This window comes from Onychomys torridus, chromosome 12, assembly GCF_903995425.1.
Source record: "Onychomys torridus chromosome 12, mOncTor1.1, whole genome shotgun sequence".
In the NCBI taxonomy this organism is placed as follows: Eukaryota; Metazoa; Chordata; class Mammalia; order Rodentia; family Cricetidae; genus Onychomys; species Onychomys torridus.
The window spans coordinates 636242-659593 of record NC_050454.1 but is presented as its reverse complement, the minus strand read 5'-3'; the positions used below and the strand labels follow the sequence as shown (position 1 = coordinate 659593).

General features: G+C 41.6%; 1 protein-coding gene across 1 annotated transcript; it reads right to left on the bottom strand.

The window, feature by feature from the left end:
- Window positions 1–9712: 9712 nt before the first annotated feature.
- B3gnt5 (UDP-GlcNAc:betaGal beta-1,3-N-acetylglucosaminyltransferase 5) lies at window positions 9713–12162 on the bottom strand. Its single transcript, XM_036204035.1, has one exon. It carries the CDS (start codon window positions 12160–12162, stop codon window positions 11029–11031), a length of 1134 nt encoding a protein of 377 aa, XP_036059928.1. The 3' UTR covers window positions 9713–11028.
- Between the last annotated feature and the right edge of the window lie 11190 nt (window positions 12163–23352).

Genomic DNA, 23352 nt, shown 5'->3' with positions numbered 1-23352 from the left:
AAACAGTCCCTACATCACCCAAGAGGCTCTTATTATATGTCTTAGCACATTAAGTTTGATTGGAAGAGAAGTTTCTTTCTGGTCCTCATCCCACTGATCTATCATGCAGCAGCAGCAGCAGCACAGGATGACACAACTGAGTCTGGACCAAGGCATTTCTGCAAGCCCAAGAGGGCATCTCCTGAATGATGAAGCCTGTACATCAATGTAAAAACCTGTGAAATTCTGTCTCCTTGAATACACATGAACTCATAGTACACATGAATATATACTAACTAGAATTTTGGCATGGATGGGGAACTGGGTCCTGAGACCCGCCACTGCTGAGCAGCTATTGGGGGTTGATGGCTGCTGAGAGATAGAAAATCATTTGCTTTGGGGTGGCTGCTGATAGGTTGCCCATGCCCCCCTGAATGGCCCTATATCCATAAGCATTTGGACAGCACTAAGTGGGCTCAATGAATTATTAATTATAAAACTAAAAGAAGACATGGAGTTGGGGCTAAGAGAGCTGGATGTCAGTAGTGGGGGTGGGCATGGTCAATATACTTCTCCTACAAGTAGAAATTTTCAATGAATTTAAAAACCATAAATATAAATATAACATATGTAAAGCTAAAACAAGATGTGAAACTTGCTATGCTGCTCAAAGCAAAAAATATTCAAATCCCAGAACTAATGTTAATATTAAATGGATTATTTTTTAAATATTTTTAAAGGTTCCTTGTGGCAATATATTGTATCCCTTGATATACTGTGTCCCCCAATAAAATTTATCTGAGGATCAGAGGAAAAAGCCAGCCACTATAAGTAAACATAGAAGTCAGGCAATGGTAGCACATGCCTTTAATCCTATCACTTGGGAAGCAGAGATCTATCTGGATCTCTGTGAGTTCAAGGCCAAACTGGGGAACAGAGTCAAGCTTGGTGACACACACCTTTAATCCCAGCACTAACCACAGAGGTCTGGAGGTCTGTATAGACAGATAGGAAGTGACAGAGCTAGGCAGGAAGAGGAAGTGATGTAGCTGGGCTGAGAGAGCCAATGAGAGAACAGAACAGAAAGGCATACAGGTGTGAATATATAGGAAGTAGCGCTTTTTGGAGACTGAAGTGTTGGTGAGGTAAGGTTAGCTTGTGGCTTTTCCTATTTCCCTGATCTCTCAGGTTTTCACCCCTATGTCTGGCTCCATGTTTTTTTTCATTTAATAAGACCATTTAGCAATTTGTTTACAGTTCCTAGTTCCCAATATATATAATTTACATATATTTAATGCTATTTTTGGTATATGAATTATAGGTAGCTCAGAAAGCCTATACTGAGAAGGTAAAGACCAAAAGTATAAGGGAAAATCCATTAAAAAACAAAATGAGACAAAAATTCCTCATATACCAAATCCCTATCCTAAATCTATTCTAGTGGTAGGCACATTTCCAGCTATTTCCTTCTGTATCAGTGTACTTCTCTGTTGCTGTGACACCATCATCAAGGCGACTTCCAGGGGAAAGGATTTATTTGTGCTCCGGTTCCAGAAGACTAAGAGTCCATCACCATCAGTCACAGCAGGGAAGTATGGCAGCAGGCAGGCCCACATGGTGGCTACAACATCTTTAACCTCAAGCAGGAAACAGAAAGTCAGCTTTCAAAGTTCATCTTCAGTGACATACTTCCTCCAATAAGGCTCTACCTACTAAATTTCCCAAACACCTGAGGACTAAATATTTGTCATCACCTGAGGACTAAATATTTGAACATCTGCACCTATGGATCATTCTCATTCAAACTGCCACATTCTACTTTCTGTTCCTCAAAGGCTCCTGGCTGTTTCATAACTGCTTTAAAAGTCCAAAATCTTTTCTGAGAATCCAGGTAATCTCTTAGCTATGACTCACTGTAAATTAAAAAACCAAATTATATACTTCTAACAGATCATAACACAGAATATACATTACCATTACAAAGGGAAGAGATGAGAGTATAGTAAGGAAATACTGGACCAAAGCAAGACCAAAACCCAGCAGAGCAAATGCCAAATCCCGTGTGTAGACGTGAAGAGGATTAGATGACTGTGCCCTTTCAGCTTTGCTGCCTGCAACACACATTTTCCTCTTGGACTGGTTCTGTGTGCAACTCTCCTTGACAGATAACCCACAGCTCTTACATCTTGGTTCTCCAATTCAAACCAGACTTCACTTCTAGAGGTATAACCTCTCAGGAACTCCAGGCAGGGATGCCCCTGCCACACATGTGGCCTCAGCAGATCTCTGAAACCATGGATGAAGATTCCACAACCCCCTTTCCCATGTGTCCTTTGTGACTCTAAAGCCAGCACTGTGTAGATGATACAGCCAAGTTTGATTCCATCTTGGGATGGTCCCTGGCACCTTGAGTCACATTTGCAGCTGTTTGTTGTTCCATTTTCCGACCAGAAAAAGTTGGAATGTTAACTGGCTGGGGTCTTGCCTGAGGGAACCCTTCTCTGTATTTTACCACAGATCAGACCTCCCTTAATCTCTTTATCTCTTTATAAACCTTGGCTGCAGCAGTGTCCTTTCTCTTTAAATTGTACATTTTATATTTCTTTCCATCTAATTTGCTTTTTTTTTCAGACCTTCACAGAAGGTGTTAATTATTTATGGCACTCTTACCCCACAAGGAACACGTCCTGAACATGACAAATCCACAGAAGAGCTGTTTATTAATATAGAATAGAGGATAGAGGTGACAGGCCTGTGTGAAGCACACACGTGAGTGAGGAAAGGAGAGAAAAGTAGAAGAGGAGAGAGAGAGAAGAGAAGAGAGAGACCTGTGCAACATGGCGCCAGCTTTTTAAAGAGTGGGCCGCGCATGTGTACAGGACAGCATGTGGCTACTCCACGCATGCACGTAGATTGCATGGCCGCAAGTGCTTTACGCAACCATGTAAAGCCACGGAGTCCTAGCCACATGAGATGTTCTGACCTGGAAATGGCTATTTTGAACCAGAAATAACTAGGCGGTCTGCCGGGAAAGCCCAACCGTGTGGACATGTTGTGATTTCCTATCAGAAGGGATAATCTATAATCATGTAACAGAGTAAATTTAGGCTGTCTTGAATTCTCCTAAACCAAAGAATGCAGTCCATTATTTATCCTTAAACAAATTCTTAGAACAAGGGCAGAATACAGCCATATTCTTTGCCAAAATATTACAAGAATAGTTTCTCACCCAGTTGCTAATATATTGTCCCCTCTCAAACTTCTTCAGTTGGGGCTTGCATGTTTACGTGGCTCTCAGCACTGTCTTCCAACTCCTACTGAGACAGCTCCTTAAGCTCTGCTTTCAGCATCTGGTCACTTTTCTAGTACCAAGTTCCCAAGCCTTCTACAGAAACAGCATGGTCAGGTCAGTCACAGCAGCACCTACTCTTAGTGTTGCTTTAGTAAATGCTCATCAGATGAAGATTTCATCAGAGGAGGGATTCAAACTCCACTAGCATGACCTTGTCCACAGGCAGTCAACATCTTTCCCTGTCATTGATTGTAAAAGTTCCATTTGCTTTTGGGATACCATCTTACAAGGTCTCCAATTTGCAGTAAGGCTCGTTAAGGAAGGGAATGGCTCAGGTGCCTTGAGCCTACTGGCTATGGGTGGGTTAGGACTTCTGTTGGTCTTTTCTTTGTCAAACACACAGATTGCAAGCCCAGCGCCACTTAGAGATCTTTGGCAGCAGTTAACTCTGCAGCTCTCACACACAATTGAGCCTGCCCCGGCCAGCGGGGTTTCAATGGGGGCAACCCACCTGTGGGAGCAAATGAAAGGGAAGGGCGACACAAAAAGACGGACAGCAAGACAGTATTCTGATCAAGCCGCCAAACTTTATTTTCCTCCACATGGCTTATATAGCATAAGAGGGGAAGGGGCAGGAAGGAGGGAAAGGGACGTGGAAGGCATGCAGTACGTGGGAGACATGCAGGTCGTGCAACTGCAGGAAGTCTGCTAAGGTGACTGGTCAGGGGCCATTTGTTCTGTTGCTAGGTTACCTGACCATGGAATGCTCTTTACATTCAGTTGCCATGGCACCTGACTGTGGAATGTTCTTATATTTGGGAGCCTCCAGTTAGCAAACAGGTGTTACTGCTCTAAGGGAGGGTGATGGGTTTATGACTTGTTCTCTGGCTTAGCTAGTACTTTCCATGGTTCATGTTTGGTTCCTGAAATCTTGGTCCCTAACATGAGCCTGTATGATAATGAGTATTCAGAGATGGGTAATGCCTGGGGGGTGATCACCAACCTAAGACAAAGTGCCTGTGTGGCCTGGGCAGGTGTCTCCATGATGGGTAAGGTGACCTGCTGATGTCCCACACAACCTAAGTCAGAAGTTCATTTTTTAGTAAAAGTGGGGGGGGGGACCTGCAGGGCCCTGGCCCCTGTTTTGGATAACTGTTGCATTGCTTGCTGACCTTGACCTTGATATGCTAATTCCCTGCTGGGTTCCACCCTCCTGAATGCTTAAGGGAAGTTCCTTGTCTGTGTATCCTGCATATTGAGCGTTAACAGCTTAGATGCAAGATTATAGAACATCAGAAGTGAACTTCTGCCCTCTGGGGTTCTCCCATTGTGCTGTAAGCCTGTATTTAAGACCTCCTCCCTCCTTCAATAAATGGCATTCGGCATTCAAAATAAAAAAAAGTAACCATGGTGGCAGAGATGGAGATTATTCATAGGTTCGATAACGTGTACTTTCACTCACCAAAGCTGACCTAGCTAGAACTCCTGCTGAGTGCCAGATCTGCCAGCATCAGAGACCCACACTAAGCCCCCTGTATGGCACTCTTCTCTGGGGTGACCAGCCAGCAACCTAGTCATAGGTTGACTATACTGGACTGCTCCCTTCATGGAAAGCACAATATTTTGTCCTTATTGGAGTAGATATTCCATCTGGTTATGGATTTACATTTCTTGCACATAATGCTTCTGGCAAAATTATCATCAGTGGACTCTTTCAGAATGCCTTAGCCACCATCATGGTATTCCAGATACATTGCTTCTGACCAAGGAACTCAGTTCACAGTCAGAGAAGGACATTAGGCCCATGCTCATGGATCTAGTTTTTCATGTTCCCCAGCATCCTCAAGCAGCTGGCTTGATACAATAGTGGAGTAGCCTTTTGAAGACACAGTTACAGTGTCAGTAGGTGACACTAATGTGGAAATCTGAGGCTGTGTTCTCCAGCAGTCGGTATATGCCTTGAATCAGTGCCTTATATGGTACAGTTTTTCCCACAGTCAGAATCCAAGAATCAAGTGGTAGGAAAGGGAATTGTTCTGCTTATTATCACCCCTCGTGGCCCATTAGAAAATCTTTTGAAGAAATGAGGTTTGATACCGATAGGAGTATTCTTGTCCTACTTTGTTAATGAGCTCTTTGTATATATACATTCACATATATTACACTAATATCACATTTTTCTTTTCTCTAACATCAATTGAGATAATATTAGTGGTTAAATGTAAATCTATATTCCTACATTCAAATTATGAGACATTAAAAGACTAAGCAAGGGATTTTGCCACCTATTTTAAAATATATGAAACATTTGCAGTTGTAAGTGGAATAGTTATACCATATTAGATGATATTATGACCTGGTTATTTTCTTCTGAAAATAAAACATGACATAAGGTGATGTGATTGTGTGTCAAATTGATGAGGAGTGTACTTGTGATGGTTAATCTTGGTTGTCAAATTAACTATATCTGGACTCAAGTAAAATCTAAGCCACTAGGCTCACCTGTGAGGTATTTTCTTAATCAGGTTATTTGAACCAGGAATACGTACCCTAAATCTAGGTGTGTGATGGTTTGAACGAGAACGGCCCCCACAGGCTCACGTTTGAAAGCTTGGTCATAGGGAGTGGCACTTCTAAAAGGATTAGGAGGTGTGGTCTTCTTGGAGGAAGTGTACTACTAGGAGTGGGCTTTGAGGTTTGAAGAGCCTAGGCCAGGCTCAGAGTCTCTCTCTTCCCACTGCTTGAGGATCTGGACATAGAACTCTCAGCTACCACATCTACCTGCATGCCCCCATGCTTCCCACCACGAGGATAATGAACTAAACCTCTGAACTGTAAGCCAGCTCCAATTAAATGCTTTCCTTTGTAAGAGTTGCTGTGGTCATGGTGTCTCTTCACAGCAATAGAACACTGACTAAGACATGGTGGCGGCCCACAGAAAGGGACATGGTTAGATATAACTTTGTCTTTTTATCTTCTTGCCCTCACTGTCTCTGGCAAGTTCATCCATCTTGTTTCTGAGGCTTTCCTTTGCTGGTATAAGTACCAACTTCTTCAGGATTCCTACATAGACTGAAGATCAGGAGCTCTTGGGAATTCTCTAGGACTTCAGAGAGGGAGGGAGAGAGAGAGAGAGAGAGAGAGAGAGAGAGAGAGAGAGAGAGAGAGAGAGAGAGAGAGAGCGCTGAAACATCAGGCCTTGTGAACCTAGCAAGTATAGGATTCTCAGTCTTTGCTTCGAGACAGCCATTGTTGGACTACCTGGACCATCTTCTGTCTACTATGTCTGATTTATTAGATGGACTAGTGCTGGTCTAATAAATTCCCCTTCACTACATGCATTAGTCCTATCAATTCTCTTCCTTTAGAGAGCCTGACTAATACAACTTTTGAACTACTTTTATCCAAAAGTCTATGACTAGATCTTAACAAGCTTCCAAAAAAGTTCCTTTAGTAAAATAGATTACCTTATATTTATCCATTTTAAGTTATATTCAAGCAAAAAAAAAAAGTGTTTTTTTTTTTTTTTAAAGTATCCCTGAAGCTGTGAGGTGGCTCAGTAAACAAAGCTCTTGCTGTGTATATATGAGGAGGACAGAAGTTATATCCCACATAATGCTGGATGCTGCAGTGCGCCCCTGTAATTCCCATCATGCCTGAGGCAAAAAATTGGAGGCAGACATTGGAGAATTCAAAAGCTTGTGAGCCAGCACTGTTGTGTGCAGTAATGGACAAAGGCTTGTAGATGTAACTATCTTGTTAAATAAGAAACACAGAGCCAATTGCAGAATTAAAAGCCAAGAGGTCAGAGCAATAGCCGAGAGCTGAAAACCTTACCTCACTGCTGCTGCTGTCTTTCCTCTCTGCAAGGGGTCTACCTTTTTTTTTTTTAATAGACTCTCTGTTCTGCCTTCTCATTGGTTGTAAACTCAACCACATGACCTCTATGCTCTTGTGAAACATTGTTAAGCCAAAATTAGCCAAATTCACCACGATATTAAAGAATCTACAAGGCTGTTGTGTTTTACTACCATCTTACATAATGTTGTCATCACCAGGCTTAGTTATATCATTTGATATTAATTTCCTTATTTACTCTTGATAGTCTAGATTTGAATTTTAACAAATAAAAAGCTATTGGTGCTTAAGTTGATAGACACAGTATGTTTAACAGTGAAATATTCAAATTTTATTGCATAAATTGCAATTTTTTTAAGTACTGCAAGTAAATGTTGACATCAGAACGGACCCATGAAGGGCTCTGAACAATCTTTCCATAGGTGAATTTCTTGTCAGAATATCACAATGTAATTGGATATGCCGAATCTCTGTCAGAATTTACATTACAGCTAAGAAAACAAAACAAAACAAAACAACAGAACAATCAGTAGTAGTTGTCACAGGTGTGGATGAGGCTGTAGAAGGCACACACTGAAGTTTTCAGGTCCTTGTCTCTCTTTACAGTGATCGGTAGAGACACGTGGATAATTACAAGAGCTGTGGATTGGGTTAAGAGGGACATACAGAGAGGACTGGAGGTGTGCCATGCCTTCCCTGTGGCCTGGCAGGGGGAGAGGGGCCTACAGGAGGTCTGCAGTGATCTTATGTCATTAACATAGACTAGGGCTTTTCAGAACATTCCCTTTGGCTGCACAAAGCAGAGATAGTACTCTTGACAAAGGAGCCAGCACCCCCAGGGACAGACAGTAAAGAAATTTGTGATGGTGTCAGCAGTGGGCAAAGTAAACTAACAGGGGATAAATAGATCAGGGTTCTAAAGCCAGGTAGAAGAGTTTAGGTTCCACACTGGAAGCAGCATTTGAGGTGCGGAGCAAAGGAACTGTGTGAAGAAAGCTAATTAAGTCTTGTTCTGGTACAGATACATAACTGACTGGGAAGAACAGGGGGACATGTAAAGCCTGTTGATTATCATGGAAGAATGGAGAACAGGCACATTCAGAGGTCATAGGACCTATTCTCATTGTAGCTGCAAAAATACACCTTAGTTAATGAGTTCTTCCAAGGGAAGTACCTTTGATCCAAACGACAGACATCCCAGGCATGCCTTGCAAATGCAAAACTCTGCATATATTTTATTTCATGCCATTCTGAGTAAGTGATTAAGAAACAGCATCCCCCCACAAACACAGAAGCAGACCTCATTAGGTAGCTCCATAATAAAGACCTGGCAGTCCTCTAAACTGAGTAGAGCGGCAATATAAACACAAATAGGACAATATCAAAAAGAAGGTGATTGTATACAAAATGATTCCCACACAGGAGTCTAAATACACATTACTGATGGTTTTTAAGTTATTTATTGGAAAGCATATATATATATATTTTTTAAACCTCCTAACTATTTTGCCATACAAGACCAAAATTCAAGCAATATAAATATTTAATATTTTGGTATAAAATTAATAGCTGGAAAAAAAGACGCAAACCAATCAAGAAGTAAGAAATTTTTTAGCAGTAATACTGTGTATAGGAATTTTTTACTCAAGCGACCATCTGGGCCAATAGTTTGTTTTCCTTTTCTATTTTATGTTTCATTTTGAAAACAGCCCCGAATTTCAGCACCAAGATTTTTCTTTCTTTTTTAAAAGTTAGAACAGTTCTGTTTACAAATACTTTTCAGGCCTTCGGGTCTGATGGTGGAATCACCTAAGAACTCAGAAAGTCATGAAGTACCTTCATATTTCCTTTGACTTCAAACTAGTTCCCTTCTATTCTAAGCAAAAATAAAGGAGCAGAACACAGTTCAAGAGAGTTCAGTCATCAAATGGAAAAATGCTTCATGAAGCGCTGGGTGTAAACAAGACCACCTCTGTGGCCACTGAGAGATGCTTTCCAGCCGGTGGCAACTTTTATCAGCTCAAAGTGGAGAGAAACCCAAAAGAACACAAAGCCAGCAGTTACCAAAGGCCCAGCTGGTGAGGATAAGCTATGAAACTGCTTTTCAGATAATGCTTTTGTTTTCTAGTGTTTTTTTTTTTTTTAAAGTCGATCAGAAAAATCTGAACTGTATTAATCTAAAACCCTGAATCTGTCCTAAAAATAACTATCATAGAATGTTTAACACCACATCTTGAGGTTAGTAAGAAATGATCCAAGCAGTGTAAACAAGCCTCAAATCTCATAATAGAAAAATTCACAAAGATTTCTGTAAACATTTTTAAAAAATATCTACCTGCAAGAACACAGGGATCATTCAGTTGTGTACTTTGAGAAAATCTTAGTTTTTTTTTTTTTTTTACATTTTTCCAATACTGTCCTAAGGAGAGCTGGGCTTTCCCTAGCACGTGCCTCTGTCCGAGGTTGGTTAAGTGGTCCATCTGCTTTTGCTGAAGTCACTGTTTCGGCCGGCATTGTATGGATGGACGTTGCTTAGTCCTTTCAGTGCTGGTGCACTGCTGGCATAACAGCCACAGTTTTTTAAAATCCTACTTTGTAAAATAAGTGTAATTTATTTTATTTCATCTGCCAAACCTCTGGTTACAGGGAACATGCAGCTTTACCAAAACTTTCAGCTCAAACCTTCCAAACTCATTTGGTCAGTTTCTCTATTTCTCTTGCTCTGCTGCCATGTTTGAAATATTTAAAAGTTAATCACTGATAGTTATTTAGCAAAATAATGGATTATTTAGACATGGTAGCATATTAAAAACTGTCAAGTTACAAGTCTGTTTTTGGAACAACATCTGTGGCCTACAAGACCTTGTTGGTAAGTGGTGGGCTAATTTTGGTCATCACTGCTGTGATATGGACTCCAAGCTAAAATATTACAAGTTACAAGGAAACGGGGCCTTTGACGTGTCTTTACCTTTTCTCTTTGGGGCTGAGTTACAGCCCTAGCCCCATCCTTCCTTAAGTATTTCCCATTATTATATTCCTCTATGTAAGTACGTATACTGATTCAACAACTACCTTGAGCAAAGGCCAGTGTTTAATGCTTTAAAACCCATTGAATAATTCATTAAATTAAAGCTAGCTTATTGGAGCTAACAGTAATTTCTCTCTAGAGAAGGCCCTCAGGGGCCAGCAACTACTCCTGTTTGATAATTTTAGAGAAAGTCTACATAATGTCCAGCTGAGGGCAGAGCTGATGACTGTTCAGATTTTATGTTAACAATTAAATTTGAGAAAACAATATAAGTATATTTTAAATGGTGCCAGAACTGTCTAGTTAAATAGCAATAGGAATGTCAATGTTAAGTGATTCAACTGTAACAGGATTGTAGACATTTCCCTCAATGTTCTCATTAGAATGAAACTTTCTTCAGGTTGGTATACTTTTCTTCTATAACACCTGCCCATCCCCACTAAGTACTCTTTAATAAAAATAAATTAGAATGCTTGTTCTAGAGATATATTAATTTCTTAGAAACGCTCCTTTACCCATTTGTTAGCTATTTCCCAAACCACTGTTCTGATACCAAGGCATGTCAATTGTTCCCCATACCTCAGGGACACATGTGGCACCAAGTGAGAACTTGAATTTTACTTCACTTTTGCTTTTGCTCATGATCTAAATCTTTTAAAATTTGAAGTCCTTGAAATAAATCTAAACCATGAATTCAGACATTACATTGACTTGTTTCTGTAATCAAGCAAACATTTAATCCCCTGGGATTTGGGATGATCTCTTTGCCTTCAGTTTATTTTAATTAGGGTATAGAGAAACGTTCATAGATTTTTTTTCCCCTCCAAGTTTGGCTCAGTGTTAGTGAACACAGTGCAGTATTCAAGTGCTATTAAGCAAATGCAGCCCTACAGGGATACGGACTCCTGTAAATTAAATTGCAGAAAAGGACTATCTTAATTAACCTGCAGTATATTTGACCAAAAAACCCCCCTGAAATGTTCTTTATGTTAGGATGAGTAGCTTCCCGCCAGAGGTCCTGCAGATCTTTTAAGTGTCCATGAGATGTCATCATCTTTTCATAGATGCAAGGATGATATGGAACCTTACCTTCCCCAGAAAAAAACATATGGTCCTGTGGCACTATCCCCATTTTATTGGCACAGAGGCCCATGAACACATCATCTATGTACAGACTGGAATTCAGCATCTGTGATGCCTCGTAGACTTTGGCAGCAACATCTCTGGAGATGACATAGGCAGCACCAGCTGTGTAGTCAGGGTAAGCTGCCCACTGGTACATTTCATAGGGAACATAGTATTTGCTGCTTTTGTCCCTAATGGGAGGGCTGCCACGATGAACGTGACCAATCCAAAAGTCTCGAACACCCATCTGCTCTAGCCCTTGAAGGTATGCAATGAGGTTTGGCATGTGGATAAAGATATCATCATCGGCAGTCATCAAGAACTTGGCATGTGGACAAAAGGTATTTGTCCAGCTGAACTGAAGGAGTAATTTTAAAGTAAGATTGTAGAAAGAATCAACGAAATCTTGCTGAATTATATCCTTGTACACCTGAGCTTCCCAAATCAGTCTTTTTTGCAGCTCTTCTCCCTTTGGTGGAGCAGGAGTTCCTAAGGCAAACAGAATTTTGATGTTGGCATTAAGTTGGGACTGAACATAATTCTCACTGCCCCACGTTTTTCTGATTGTAGAACGTCTGTCATAGTTTGCAGGGGCAGTTTTTATAAACAATAAGAGGAGGACATCTTGAGCCTGACACTTCTCTTTGTGGTTGATCAAGTATGGGAAGTGAGGTTGCTCAGAGCTGTGCTTGAGAGAAAGGGAATCGTTCACAAAGTCATAGCTATTCACGAGGTATCTGTAGGAGTAGGCCTTCATATGGTTCACAATGTGGTTTTTGATAGGGCCCCAAAAAACCATGAAGCTTAATATAAAACAAGTGGCAAACAGCTGAAAAAATTTCCATCTTTTGACTCTTCTGCCACTAACAAACATTCTCATGTTCTCAGGTCTGTTGTCAATGGTGGCTTGCTTCTTCGAGACTAGAGCACTTGGTATTTGCAGAATAGATGTTGGTCATAAAACACGGGAAAAGGTCTCATTCCACATAATATTCTCTTCTAGCAACATTTCTCCAGGATTGCAAAAGAATGGCGCACTATGGAATGGCGACACAGACATGTCCGAGTTTGTCCACCCTGGCGTTCCTCGTTAAACCCTGTACAGCCTCATGCTGTTCCTCCATGTGGTTCTTCCCATGAACATGCACTGCGGCCCTACCAAGAGAACAACACGTGAACGTGTCACTGAGTTACCACAAACAAAAGATTACTCCTTGTCTCTTAAGCCAAATGTGACCTGGCTGGTTATCAAAAAAATATCTGAATAGGTCATATTAAAAAAGAAAACAGAACAGGGGAAAACACTTGACACAGTCTTCCTATTCAGAATATTGACAACTTTGTCTCTTCCTGCCCTTAAAAAAGGAGCCCCCACCCCCAATAGCTGTTATCTTGTATATTGACAATTTAAATGCTACAAGTATGCATATATAGCCAGGCTCTAAGTAGTTATATAGATAAAGGCAAAGCATTAGCTGAAAATTAAATTCATCAGTAAAATTCCATTAAAACTCCCCCATACTAGGAATAAGAAAGAATAAACTTTCTTTTAAAAATATCAAGGTTCACGGTCCAGGAGTTAAGATTTGCTTTTCAAAAGCAGTTTCCAAACTCTCAAATTACTTTGTGAGTCTCAAATCTGTATAGACAGTCTTACATGTACTTTATTATCTGGAAACTAACAGGAACTTCATATTTAACATGTTCTAAATGGGGAAGTTGGAACTACCAAGCCTATCTTTGTGTTCCCTGTGAACACTAATGGACTTCTAGCCACTTTCTGTCTGTTGTACTGTATCATGCATCTTACCATGAACCCCGAGAAACTAGGAAAGTACCAGTGAACTCAGTCTTCATCAGAGAAAATCTGAGTATGCATAAATGTTTAAGAAAAGAGAAAGTCAGATAATTTACCCAATTACACAGGGATCTTCTAATTTGAACATATTGTTCAGTCTTCTTCCTTAACAATTATTGTTTTAATGTTTCCATCTTTCTTTTCTTTCTTTCTCACTTTTTTTTTTTGGTGCCTGAATGTAAATTTATCCATCTACACCAGAACTTAAAAGTCTTCCTTTGCCTTTAGCCCCATCTCCAATTGTTTAATCCCATAAGACACTTCTCAACGTCCTTCACCCTTCGGGTCATTATTGATTCTCATCCAGACTAGGGCACAGACTCAAGGATGCCCTTACCAGCCACTAGTCAGAATGAGCTTTTCAAAACTCTGACATAACCATGACATCAAATGAACTCATTAAAGCCTCCTAGACCTGCCCACCAGCTAGTGACAAGACAGAGCCTAGGTTATGAGTTGGCATGACATCTAAGATCCTTTTGAATCTATCTCTTTAGCCATTCCATCACACTGTTGGACACTGTTGAATTACTGGCTATTTCTTGTATGCTGCCTGCTCTTTGCACACGCAACACAGTGGACTGGCATGCTCTCACTCTCACAGCATGGTGTATGCACATTCCAAGTTCTACAGTCATCCTTCAGCTAGAAGTTTGAACTAAAATTCACCCACTCTGTCAAAGATGTTCCTCACTTGTACCTAGGAATGTAATTGCTCCCACGTAGGTGTGGCAGATATGGTTCCTGGATACTGGTTAGGATTAGTAGGGAGAATAGAAGCAGAATGATTGCAAGCACACAGCATAAGTTCTAGGGCAAAATCCTGCTTTGTGCCTAGAGACTTGTAGTCCTGTACCTCCATCCTTGACACTGACATAACACAACTGCACACACTGAGAACCCCAGTGAAGGAGCCTAACTCCAGTTGTGACACTTGCCTTACATTCCTCTCTGGATTTTCAGATTTTGCTCTATTTCCCATTCTCCACTACTGCTTTTAGTTAGAGTAGTAACTACAAGGGCCAGTCATGAGAAACGTCCAAAAAAGGAGACTAAAGCAAGCCCCGCTGAGACCTTGTTCACAGCTAGTCAACATGGGTGGCACAACATGGTAGGATATAGATTTTAAAATTGCAAAAACTGCTTAGTAAGCCACAACTGCAGAAGAAGAAGAAGAAGAAGAAGAAGAAGAAGAAGAAGAAGAAGAAGAAGAAGAAGAAGAAGAAGAAGAAGAAGAAAAGAGTACACAGAGAGCAGGAGGTGTGAGTCTTATGTTGTATGCATTCAAGGACGCAATGTTAATGGGCTTGACTTTGAAAAGGCTGAATGCCCAAAGAACAGATGAGTATGGCGATGCCTTCCTACTCTCCACATGCTTATCATGTCTTGATTTAAAGCTCTGAAGAAGTGAGAAAAACAGCAAGAAACACTAGTTTTTTTCTGATTCTGGGTTCTGCTGAAAGTTTGCAAAATAACTTTCACCCAAGGGCAATGTCTTGTTTGTGATCATTCAGGTAAGGTATGCCTATGAAGGCCCAAAGCAAGGGTGTTTTGCCTTCTTCACAATATATCATAAAGGACCTGGAGACATAAACTGAGGTAATGGCTAAATCCTTTAGAGCAGTGCCAATCAGCATTTAAGAAGTCTAGGAACACTTTCAGTTGGAACAAATCTATAGTTTCTACTCCAACAGACCTAGGAAGAGAACAAAGGTTGGTAAATGTGATCCTTAACGCTGACTGTCAACTCTTTGGGGTCTAGAAGCACCTAGGTGACAAACCTTTAGGCATGTCCAGTGGATGGAGTCCTCCTCTGGTTTAAAAAAGGTGGAAGCAGCCGGGGGGTGGTGGTGGCTCATGCCTTTAATCCCAGCACTCGGGAGGCAGAGGCAGGCAGATCTCTGAGTTTGAGGCCAGCCTGGTAGTGAGTTCCAGGACAGGCTCCAAAGCTACACAGAGAAACCCTGTCCCAACAAACAAACAAACAAACAAACAACAACAACAACAACAACAAAAAGAGGGAGCAAGCAGAAGACCAGCGTGTGCTTTTGTCTGCTGCTGACAGTGGATGCACGTGACCCATGCCTCATCCTTCTGCTGCCGGGACTTCTCTGCCATGATGGACAGCACCCTCAAACTGTGAATCCAAGCGAACCTTTCCTTCCTTAAGTTGATTTTGGCAGCCATTTTTGGCAGCCGTTCTGTCATAGCCATGAGGAAAGGAATAACACACTAACTTTTGGAATGAAAGGAAGTACAGACTTTGGGCTAGAGATTTAAGAGCTCTTCCAGCTTGCCAGCACCCACACTGCAGCTCACCTCTAACTCCAGTTCCAGGGACCCCAATGTCCTCTTCTGGCCTCCAAGGCACTGCATATGTGTGGTGCACTGACATGAATGTAGGCAAAACACACACATACACACACACAATACAGGTATAACCTCCTTTGAGGTTATAACATACCTTTGAGGTATAACATACCTTTGAGTTATGCTGGGCCAGTTTATCCTGAGCATTCTTACCAAGTTCATTTACAAGCCTGAGCTTGGGAGAGTATCAGCTTGGGAGCCAACTCCTCCAAGCATTCAAATGCATGCCTGTCTCACCAAAGATACTAGATCCCTACTGTGAATCAGGACCCTGACTCAGCTTGGTGTTCTGTTGCTGCTGCTAACACAGTAACTGGCCTATAAAAATCATTTTATTCCTCCATGATGTCTATATATTTACCTTATGTTTCTACATTTTTTCCAATACCCAAATAGACCTCAATTTGTAAAAAAACAGTTCTGGAAAATGACAAAGCCAGCAACCTAGACCACTGAGTTTAGTGAATCATGTGAGGTTTGGGAATGAAATTTCTCCTACTTATCAACAGACTCAAATGTGGATTCACTATTTCTATACACATAACCAAATCTCACTGAGAGTATTGGTGTGATTAGAGGAAGATTTAGGAAAGGTAAACTCCTTGTTTATTTCATACCTTTTCTGTAAGTCCTCCAAGTAGAGCAGCTGTGGGGAGCATCTCCCAGCCCAGAGGAGAGAAGCATTTGCCTCCATCTAGACCCATGAACAGGACTGAGCAATGCTGCCCCAGATCTTCAAAAACCTCACTTCTCTGTACCTCCCAGCACCGTCAATCTGCTTTCAAGCACATCATTTAGTTTATTTCTGAAGAGAAGCCCACAAGTTGGCGGCTCATTGGGTGGAAGAAAACATGGGTCCTTGCAGAAAATGCGAGCCAAGTGTTAAGTTCAGCACCCACGTGCAACACAGTAAACTGGAAGCAAGGTCACCTCTGTGCCCAGCCAGACTTATTGTGTAACCTTGAGAAGCCTTCACATCCCTGGCTTTAGTATTTAGTCTGTACATTAGAGGTGACCATCCATGTAACCTTACTTCAGGGAACTAAAATTTACAGATCACTTCAGAGCTTACTGGAAACATGAAGCAGAGTGCTAGAAAGAGTAGCTTAGAGGGAAACAGGCAAGGCTGTGTACTACAACTCCAGTTTATTTCTGTTTTGGAGAAAGGAACTTTATCTTTTTTAAAAAGTAATCAGAAAAATGAAGAACAACAGTAGAAAATTAGGGGCTCAGAGGTTAGGAGTCTTTACTTTTCTTAAGAGGACCCACATTCAATCCCCCAGTACCACACCCACCACACACACTCACACACACACACACATACACATACCCCCCCACCACACACACACACACACACACACACACACACACACACACACACACACACACACACACCACACATACACACCCCTCCCCCCACACACCCACACACACACCCACCACACACACCCCACACACACCCACTCACCCCACACACACCCCACACACACCCCACACACACCCACCCACCACACACACACACCACATACACATACACAACCCCTTCCCCCCCACCCCCCACACACCCACCCACCACACACACACACTCCACACACCCCCCCCACACACACACACCACACACACACATAACACACACACACACACACACACACACACACACCACACATACACACACACACACACACACACCCACACACCCCACTGATCAAGACGGGAGGCATGCATATACACAAATAAAAACAAAATCTTTAAATTCTTTTTTTTAAAGAAGCAGAACAAGGTGACAGACATCTCCTAAAATACTTCCAAGTCATTGAGGAGCACAGAATATTTAGTCAGAAAAAAAGAGTTCTTTAAACTTCTAAAAAAACACCTACAGTTAGTATGTCAAGTAGTTACAAGTTTCCCAATAATAACACTTTTTTTTTTTTAATATTTTGCCTTATCACCTCATTTTCTTGTTGAGTTTATTTTTGCAATATGCAAAAATAAAGATTTGGAAATTTTAACCAAGATAGTAATATTTGCAGTTTAAAATCAAGTTAAACATCTGCAGTTTTTAGTGTTCCAGTTAACCTTGCAGGCATGTGAGTGTGCACTGTGTAAGCCAGAAACAGTAAAAGGGCATGGTATGGCATGGACAAGCCAGGCATGGTGGAGGGGTGTGGCATGGATATATGTGCGATCCAGGTCTGGTAGATGAACATGGTGTGATCACTTATGATCTTTTTGCTCATAGCATTTATAGCCTGCTTGAGGTAAGACTCATTGTTCCCACACACAGTATCATTTCTGTGTACACAATGGTGAGGCACTCTCTCAATACTTTGGATTAAGCCAACTGCGGGTACAACACATAGTGAACTGGAAGAAGATTATTTAGGGGTTTCAGGAAAGGCTAAGATGACCTGCTATGCTAGGTGGATGCAGGAAGGATGATGATCTTATTTTCAGAGAGAAAGGAAGGAACTGCTTGTTCCCTCCCTCCTTCTCTTTTGTAGCAACAGCTTTCTTATTCAGTATATTAAGTTTGAACAAACAGGATTAATTTCACAGTACTGTTGCAAACACACAATCCCTCGTGACTAGTACATCAGTGCTTTAGTTTAGCTGGAGACCAGTTTATCTGGGTCTTCTATCAATGCTGGATGTGGTAGGGATGGTATAATTACTGTGAAACAGGGAAGCAGGCTGAACGAGGCCAAGGGAAGCAACAGGGAAGCAAAGAAAGCTGTTATACCATGTGGAATCTGAAGTCACGTGACTTTCTACCAGCTACAGGATTTTAAAAACACATTTTCTTTACTAAGAGACCTTTTCTCTTCTTTGCAAGGGCACAGGTCCCCTCCCCCCTTTTAACTGGGTCCCAGTATCAGTAAACAACAGGCCAACTGATGTGATGGGTAAGGGGACCAGGTGGCCAAACCAGGGCTGTGAGAGGCTCCCCTAGCAGTCCTGACATGGACCAGGCCTTAGTTTTGGTTCACTTAGAATTGGCTGAAGCTGAGCAAGCAGTTCTCAGGAAAACCATAATTTAGGGGCAATCAATCAACAGGTGCCCCCCAGCCTCCTGCTGGCTCAGCAGGCGCCCCAAAGCCCCTTCTGCTGACTCAGCAGATGCTCCCCACTAACTTCTGCTAGCTAAAGATAGCTTTTCCTACCCTCTTGTCAACAAGTCCCTAGACACTAGACCTCACCACCCCCAATAGACCCTTAGCTACTGCAGCCTCCCATCAATCAGACTACTCCCAGACTACTCTTTCCTCCACCAATCAGCACTAGATTAATCCCTCCTCCCTGGAATTCCCCTAACTCCGTTTAAAAGGTACTTATGACCTTCTTTGGGGGCCGCTATCTGCCACCCCAACATGATGAAAATAAACACTCTTGCTAAGTTGCTGGTCTTTCTTTCTTTCTTTCTTTTTTCTTTTTCATTTTTCGAGACAGGGTTTCTCTGTGTAGTTTTGGTGCCTGTCCTGGATCTCACTCTGTAGACCAGGCTGGTCTTGAACTCACAAAGATCCACCTGCCTCTGCCTCCCGAGTGCTGGGATTAAAGGTGTGTGCCACCACTACCTGGCCATTGCTGGTCTTTCTTGGGGGCTTCTCTCGAACCCTAACAAGGAGCCTGCGTCCTATATATGCGTAGTCTTTTTTCCGAAGAATACCAGAGAGTTTAGGGATAGCCACCCAATGTGGAGAAGAGAAGAGGAGGAGGAGAGGTATAGTTCAGAGGATATCTGAAGGAAGAATTTGATCAGGAAATTTGACCTGGTAAATTGAAATTTGAGCAGTCATACCACACAGGGAGTCACACCATAGCCTCAGAAATTCTTCCTTTTTTTAAAAGCTGTATCAACAGTATCACCCAGAGTAAGGGCAAGCCAAACTTAAAGAGATATTCAAAGTTGGCTCATAAAATGACTGGCAAAAGGAGAGCATAATTCAGAGTTGTAAATCAGTTACTTATCATAAAGTTTATAGACAAAATATCACTCAAAGGTACAAGTTCACATGTCAAGTGTTGAATGTCCATCCCGTCAATGTGATATAAAACACAGTAAAAACTACTATCACTCCCAACTTCTCCAGGATGCTTCTTCACACATAATGACGGCTTTCTCTGAACCTCAGATTTCAAAAATTTGGGATTTTTTTTCAAACATTCTTGAGATTTCTTAGGATAAAGAAAAAATATTCATCAAGCTACATCTGAAATGATGAATTAAGTTGGTGAAAGAAGTCAGGAGCAATAAATCTGATATCACCAAGGTAGCAGATTGGCTAAATTAAGAGTCTTGTAGGGAAGGGTCCTCTCTCAGTCGGAGTGGAGTTGAGGAGCAGGAAGCAAGGCATTTATTTCATAGCAAGACAAAGTACAGCCATTTTAAAACAGACAGAAGGAAACAATGTACCTGAGTGAGCAACAGCAAATCAGCTGCGGGTAGCTAGCCTGAGGGGAAAAGATGTCAAAAGGGTGCTGGAGAGATGGCTCAGAGGTTAAGAGCACCAACTGCTCTTCCAGAGGTCCTGAGTTCAATTCCCAGCAACCACATGGTGGCCCACAACCATCTGAATGAGATCTGGTGCCCTCCTCTGTATACATAATAGAAAAAACAAAAAACAAAAAAAACACGAGGGGGAGGAAAAAAAAAAAAAGCCGGGCGGTGGTGACACAGGTTCGAGGCCAGCCTGGGCTAGAGTGAGTTGTAGGAAAGGCACAAAGCCACACAGAGAAACCCTGTCTCGGGGAAAAAAAAAAGGGGGAGATCAGAGAAGAGAGCTTGGGTTCACTTGGGTTCAATCACAGTAAGATCAGGCATACAGTGATGCTGAACATCTCATGCCAGGTGTCCATCTGCTTATGGGCATCTAGAAGCACCATTTGATTGAGAGTTTGCCACACAGAAGACAAAAACTAAATGATAGTGTAAACATAAGAGTATAGATGTGTCTTCACTGAGCAATGATGTATCATACTACGTTACCTTTTAGGAAGCACATGCCTTTTTCTGGGTAGCCTTGAGAAGTAAGTAATGTCTACATTGAATGAATTTAACAGATATGAACTAGTCACATACCTGAAAAGGTCAGTCAGGATGCTGGGGGTGACTTCAGAGATGTTTCAAAAATATTCCACCAAAGAATCGGTAAGTATACTACTGCAACCTGAAATCTGACCTGATAGATGCAAGAGAAAACAGAAGATTCCAGAATTTTAGAATAAAAAAAAATGCATTTATTTGGTCTCTGTATTTCACTCATCTTATGCACTTGACTTGCTTTTGAACCAGGTACCCGTGTATTCTGAGGATCATCTGACATAATTTAAAAGTGTGGGCCACATCAGCTCCTTTATATACATTAGTTTTCCTTCTCTAGAAACTACTCATGGATCTTTTACACAGACTGGTAGGTGGCTAATGTTTCCAGGCAGGCATCAACTTTTCAAAATCTGTTGTATTCCCAAAAAGTATTAGTCAGATATGAGTTTATTGAAATATTGATTGCTAACAGCCCTCTAATAGATCATAACTGACCAATCATGGTGTCTATTATCCTTGACCAGAAAGAATGCCAAGGACCATCCATGCATATGCTTAAGACATCTTTCAGTGACGATGATGCAGAGGCCAGATAAAGCTTGTCAGTTAGGGAGATTGAAACCTCAGTAGAGTCAGCAAAACTTATTTTGCTTAGAGTGCTATTAGACAGTTATAGAAAAGGTTGTGGGAAAGTAGAAAGGGTGATGATGTAATATAAAATTTAGGTAGATAGTATATTACCACAAAATCTTGAACTTTACCTTTTGGAATTGTATTGCCTGCACACTTGGGAGCAAGCTATTTTTGTGGAATAAACTTGCTTTTTAGTGTTAAATAATTCACTACAGAAGATAAATTTTGGTACAAGACCAATCCAAAGGCAGCCTTTAAATTCACAGTGTTGAATATAAAAAAGTAATTTTATTTATTCAAAGTTCATATCTTATTTGATCAAGCTTCTTATCTTTAAATATAAAGATTCTTAAACATGGAGTATATGGGAATATATATATATATATATATATATATATAATGTGTATAATTATTATAATATATAATTAATATGTATATATTAATGTATACTGTGTACTGTGATGTGCACTGTTTATTGTAAGTAATTCTAGATTCACACCATTCTACATCTTTGCTGGCAGAGATTTGATGTTCAGTGGAGGAACTCTGTAGAATTTGCTTGGATCTGCTTTACTGCGCACATATAAAATCCCTAGCACATCACTAACTTGTAACTTGTAGCACCTTGAAACTTGGGGAAAAGACTATCTTCTGGTTTTCTCCCAGTTTCTTTCAATATATGTTCTGAAATGCAAATTTGAATGCACTTAAGTTGCAAATAGAATTCAACCCTTTACAATTCGTAAGTCAGCAAGTGCAATGATTCTATCCAAAGTGACCCATTTTAAAAGATGACCCATTTAGAAACCCACGAGTTATTAGCCAAGCTGTTCTATATCTGAAACCTATGGACTTTCACTACAAATCTGTTTGGATATATTTTGTTTTTATAAAGAGAGATTTGATTCAGATTTTAATGAAATATGTGATTACTTTTTCTTTTTTTTAATTCAATAGGGCCTAGATTTCATTTTGAAAGCCCTTTCCCATCTTCTGGAATTTCTTTGTAAGCAATGTAATTATAGGCATCTATAAGGCTTACTCATCTTTCATCTCCCAGTTCCCTAGAAAGGGCCCCGGGGCTCCTGTGAGTTAGAGAACACATCCGTCATAACACTGGTGGAAATACTAAGTGTCATAAGTGAACCCTTGGATGACTGATAGGTGCAGAGTCAGCCTCGTATTTGATCAGTGTTTAGTAAGGATAAGTGGGAGTGGAAGGTGAACAAGGGGCAGGGAGGTGAAGGGGAGAGAGAGAGAGAGAGAGAGAGAGAGAGAGAGAGAGAGAGAGAGAGAGAGAGAGAGAGAGAGATATGTTTTAAGTCCTTGGGCTAGAGATTGAACCCAGAGTCTTACAGTCCTCTTTTGATAAAATTCAAACCTTATCAGAAGCTCGCGAACTGCCCTTTCTGTGCTCAGGGTGGAGTCACGTCTGCACCACTTCCCTCAATCACCCTTTTCTGGGTCAGTTCAGATTTCTCATATCCCTCTCCCCGGCACCCCTGCCCCTTGGGACCAGGCTGTTTCCCAAAATATAGGCACAGAGGAACAAATCCAATTCTAATGGATGTACTTTCACCAGAAAGTTACCCTAAATATTAGCTCCACCACCATCCATGTGGTGGCAGTTGTATCCCTGTAACATGGCCCGTAGCCTAGGAAATCCAGTACTGCTGCAAAGAATGTGAATCAAAAGTTGTTACTTTTACCTATGGATAGCTGAGCAATCAATCCACTAGCACGTAAAATAAAATTTGGTATTTTTAAGAGGAAATAGAAGTAGCCAAGGGCTTCTTATTGGGAAGAACTTCCCGTTTTCCCTACCCGCCTGCCTCCCCCCCCCCCCCCCCCCATCGCCTTTTTTTTCCCCCAGGAAGTAACTAGTCCAAAGTGCGGTCAGCTTTCCCCCATGTGCAAACCACCCCAGGCGTTGGGCAGCAACTCACTCTGGCATCTGTAAAGCTCCGGACGCAGCCTGAAGCCTTGCGGGGGGGCCGCGACGCCACAGCCACCTTCTCCCCACTGGCAGACCCGGGAAACCGGCTGCACTGGACCTTGCCGGCGAGATCCGAGCTGCAGCACAAAGGCGGGAGCTGGGTCGGGGTGGTCGCCGCTCAGCGCTCACGCCCACAGGCCGCAGTGAACAAAGGCGCTCGGCCGCCCGC

Bases quoted from the DNA above. Each gene is read 5' to 3' on its own strand.
- B3gnt5 (XM_036204035.1), bottom strand. From the start codon at position 12,162: ATGAGAATGTTTGTTAGTGGCAGAAGAGTCAAAAGATGGAAATTTTTT.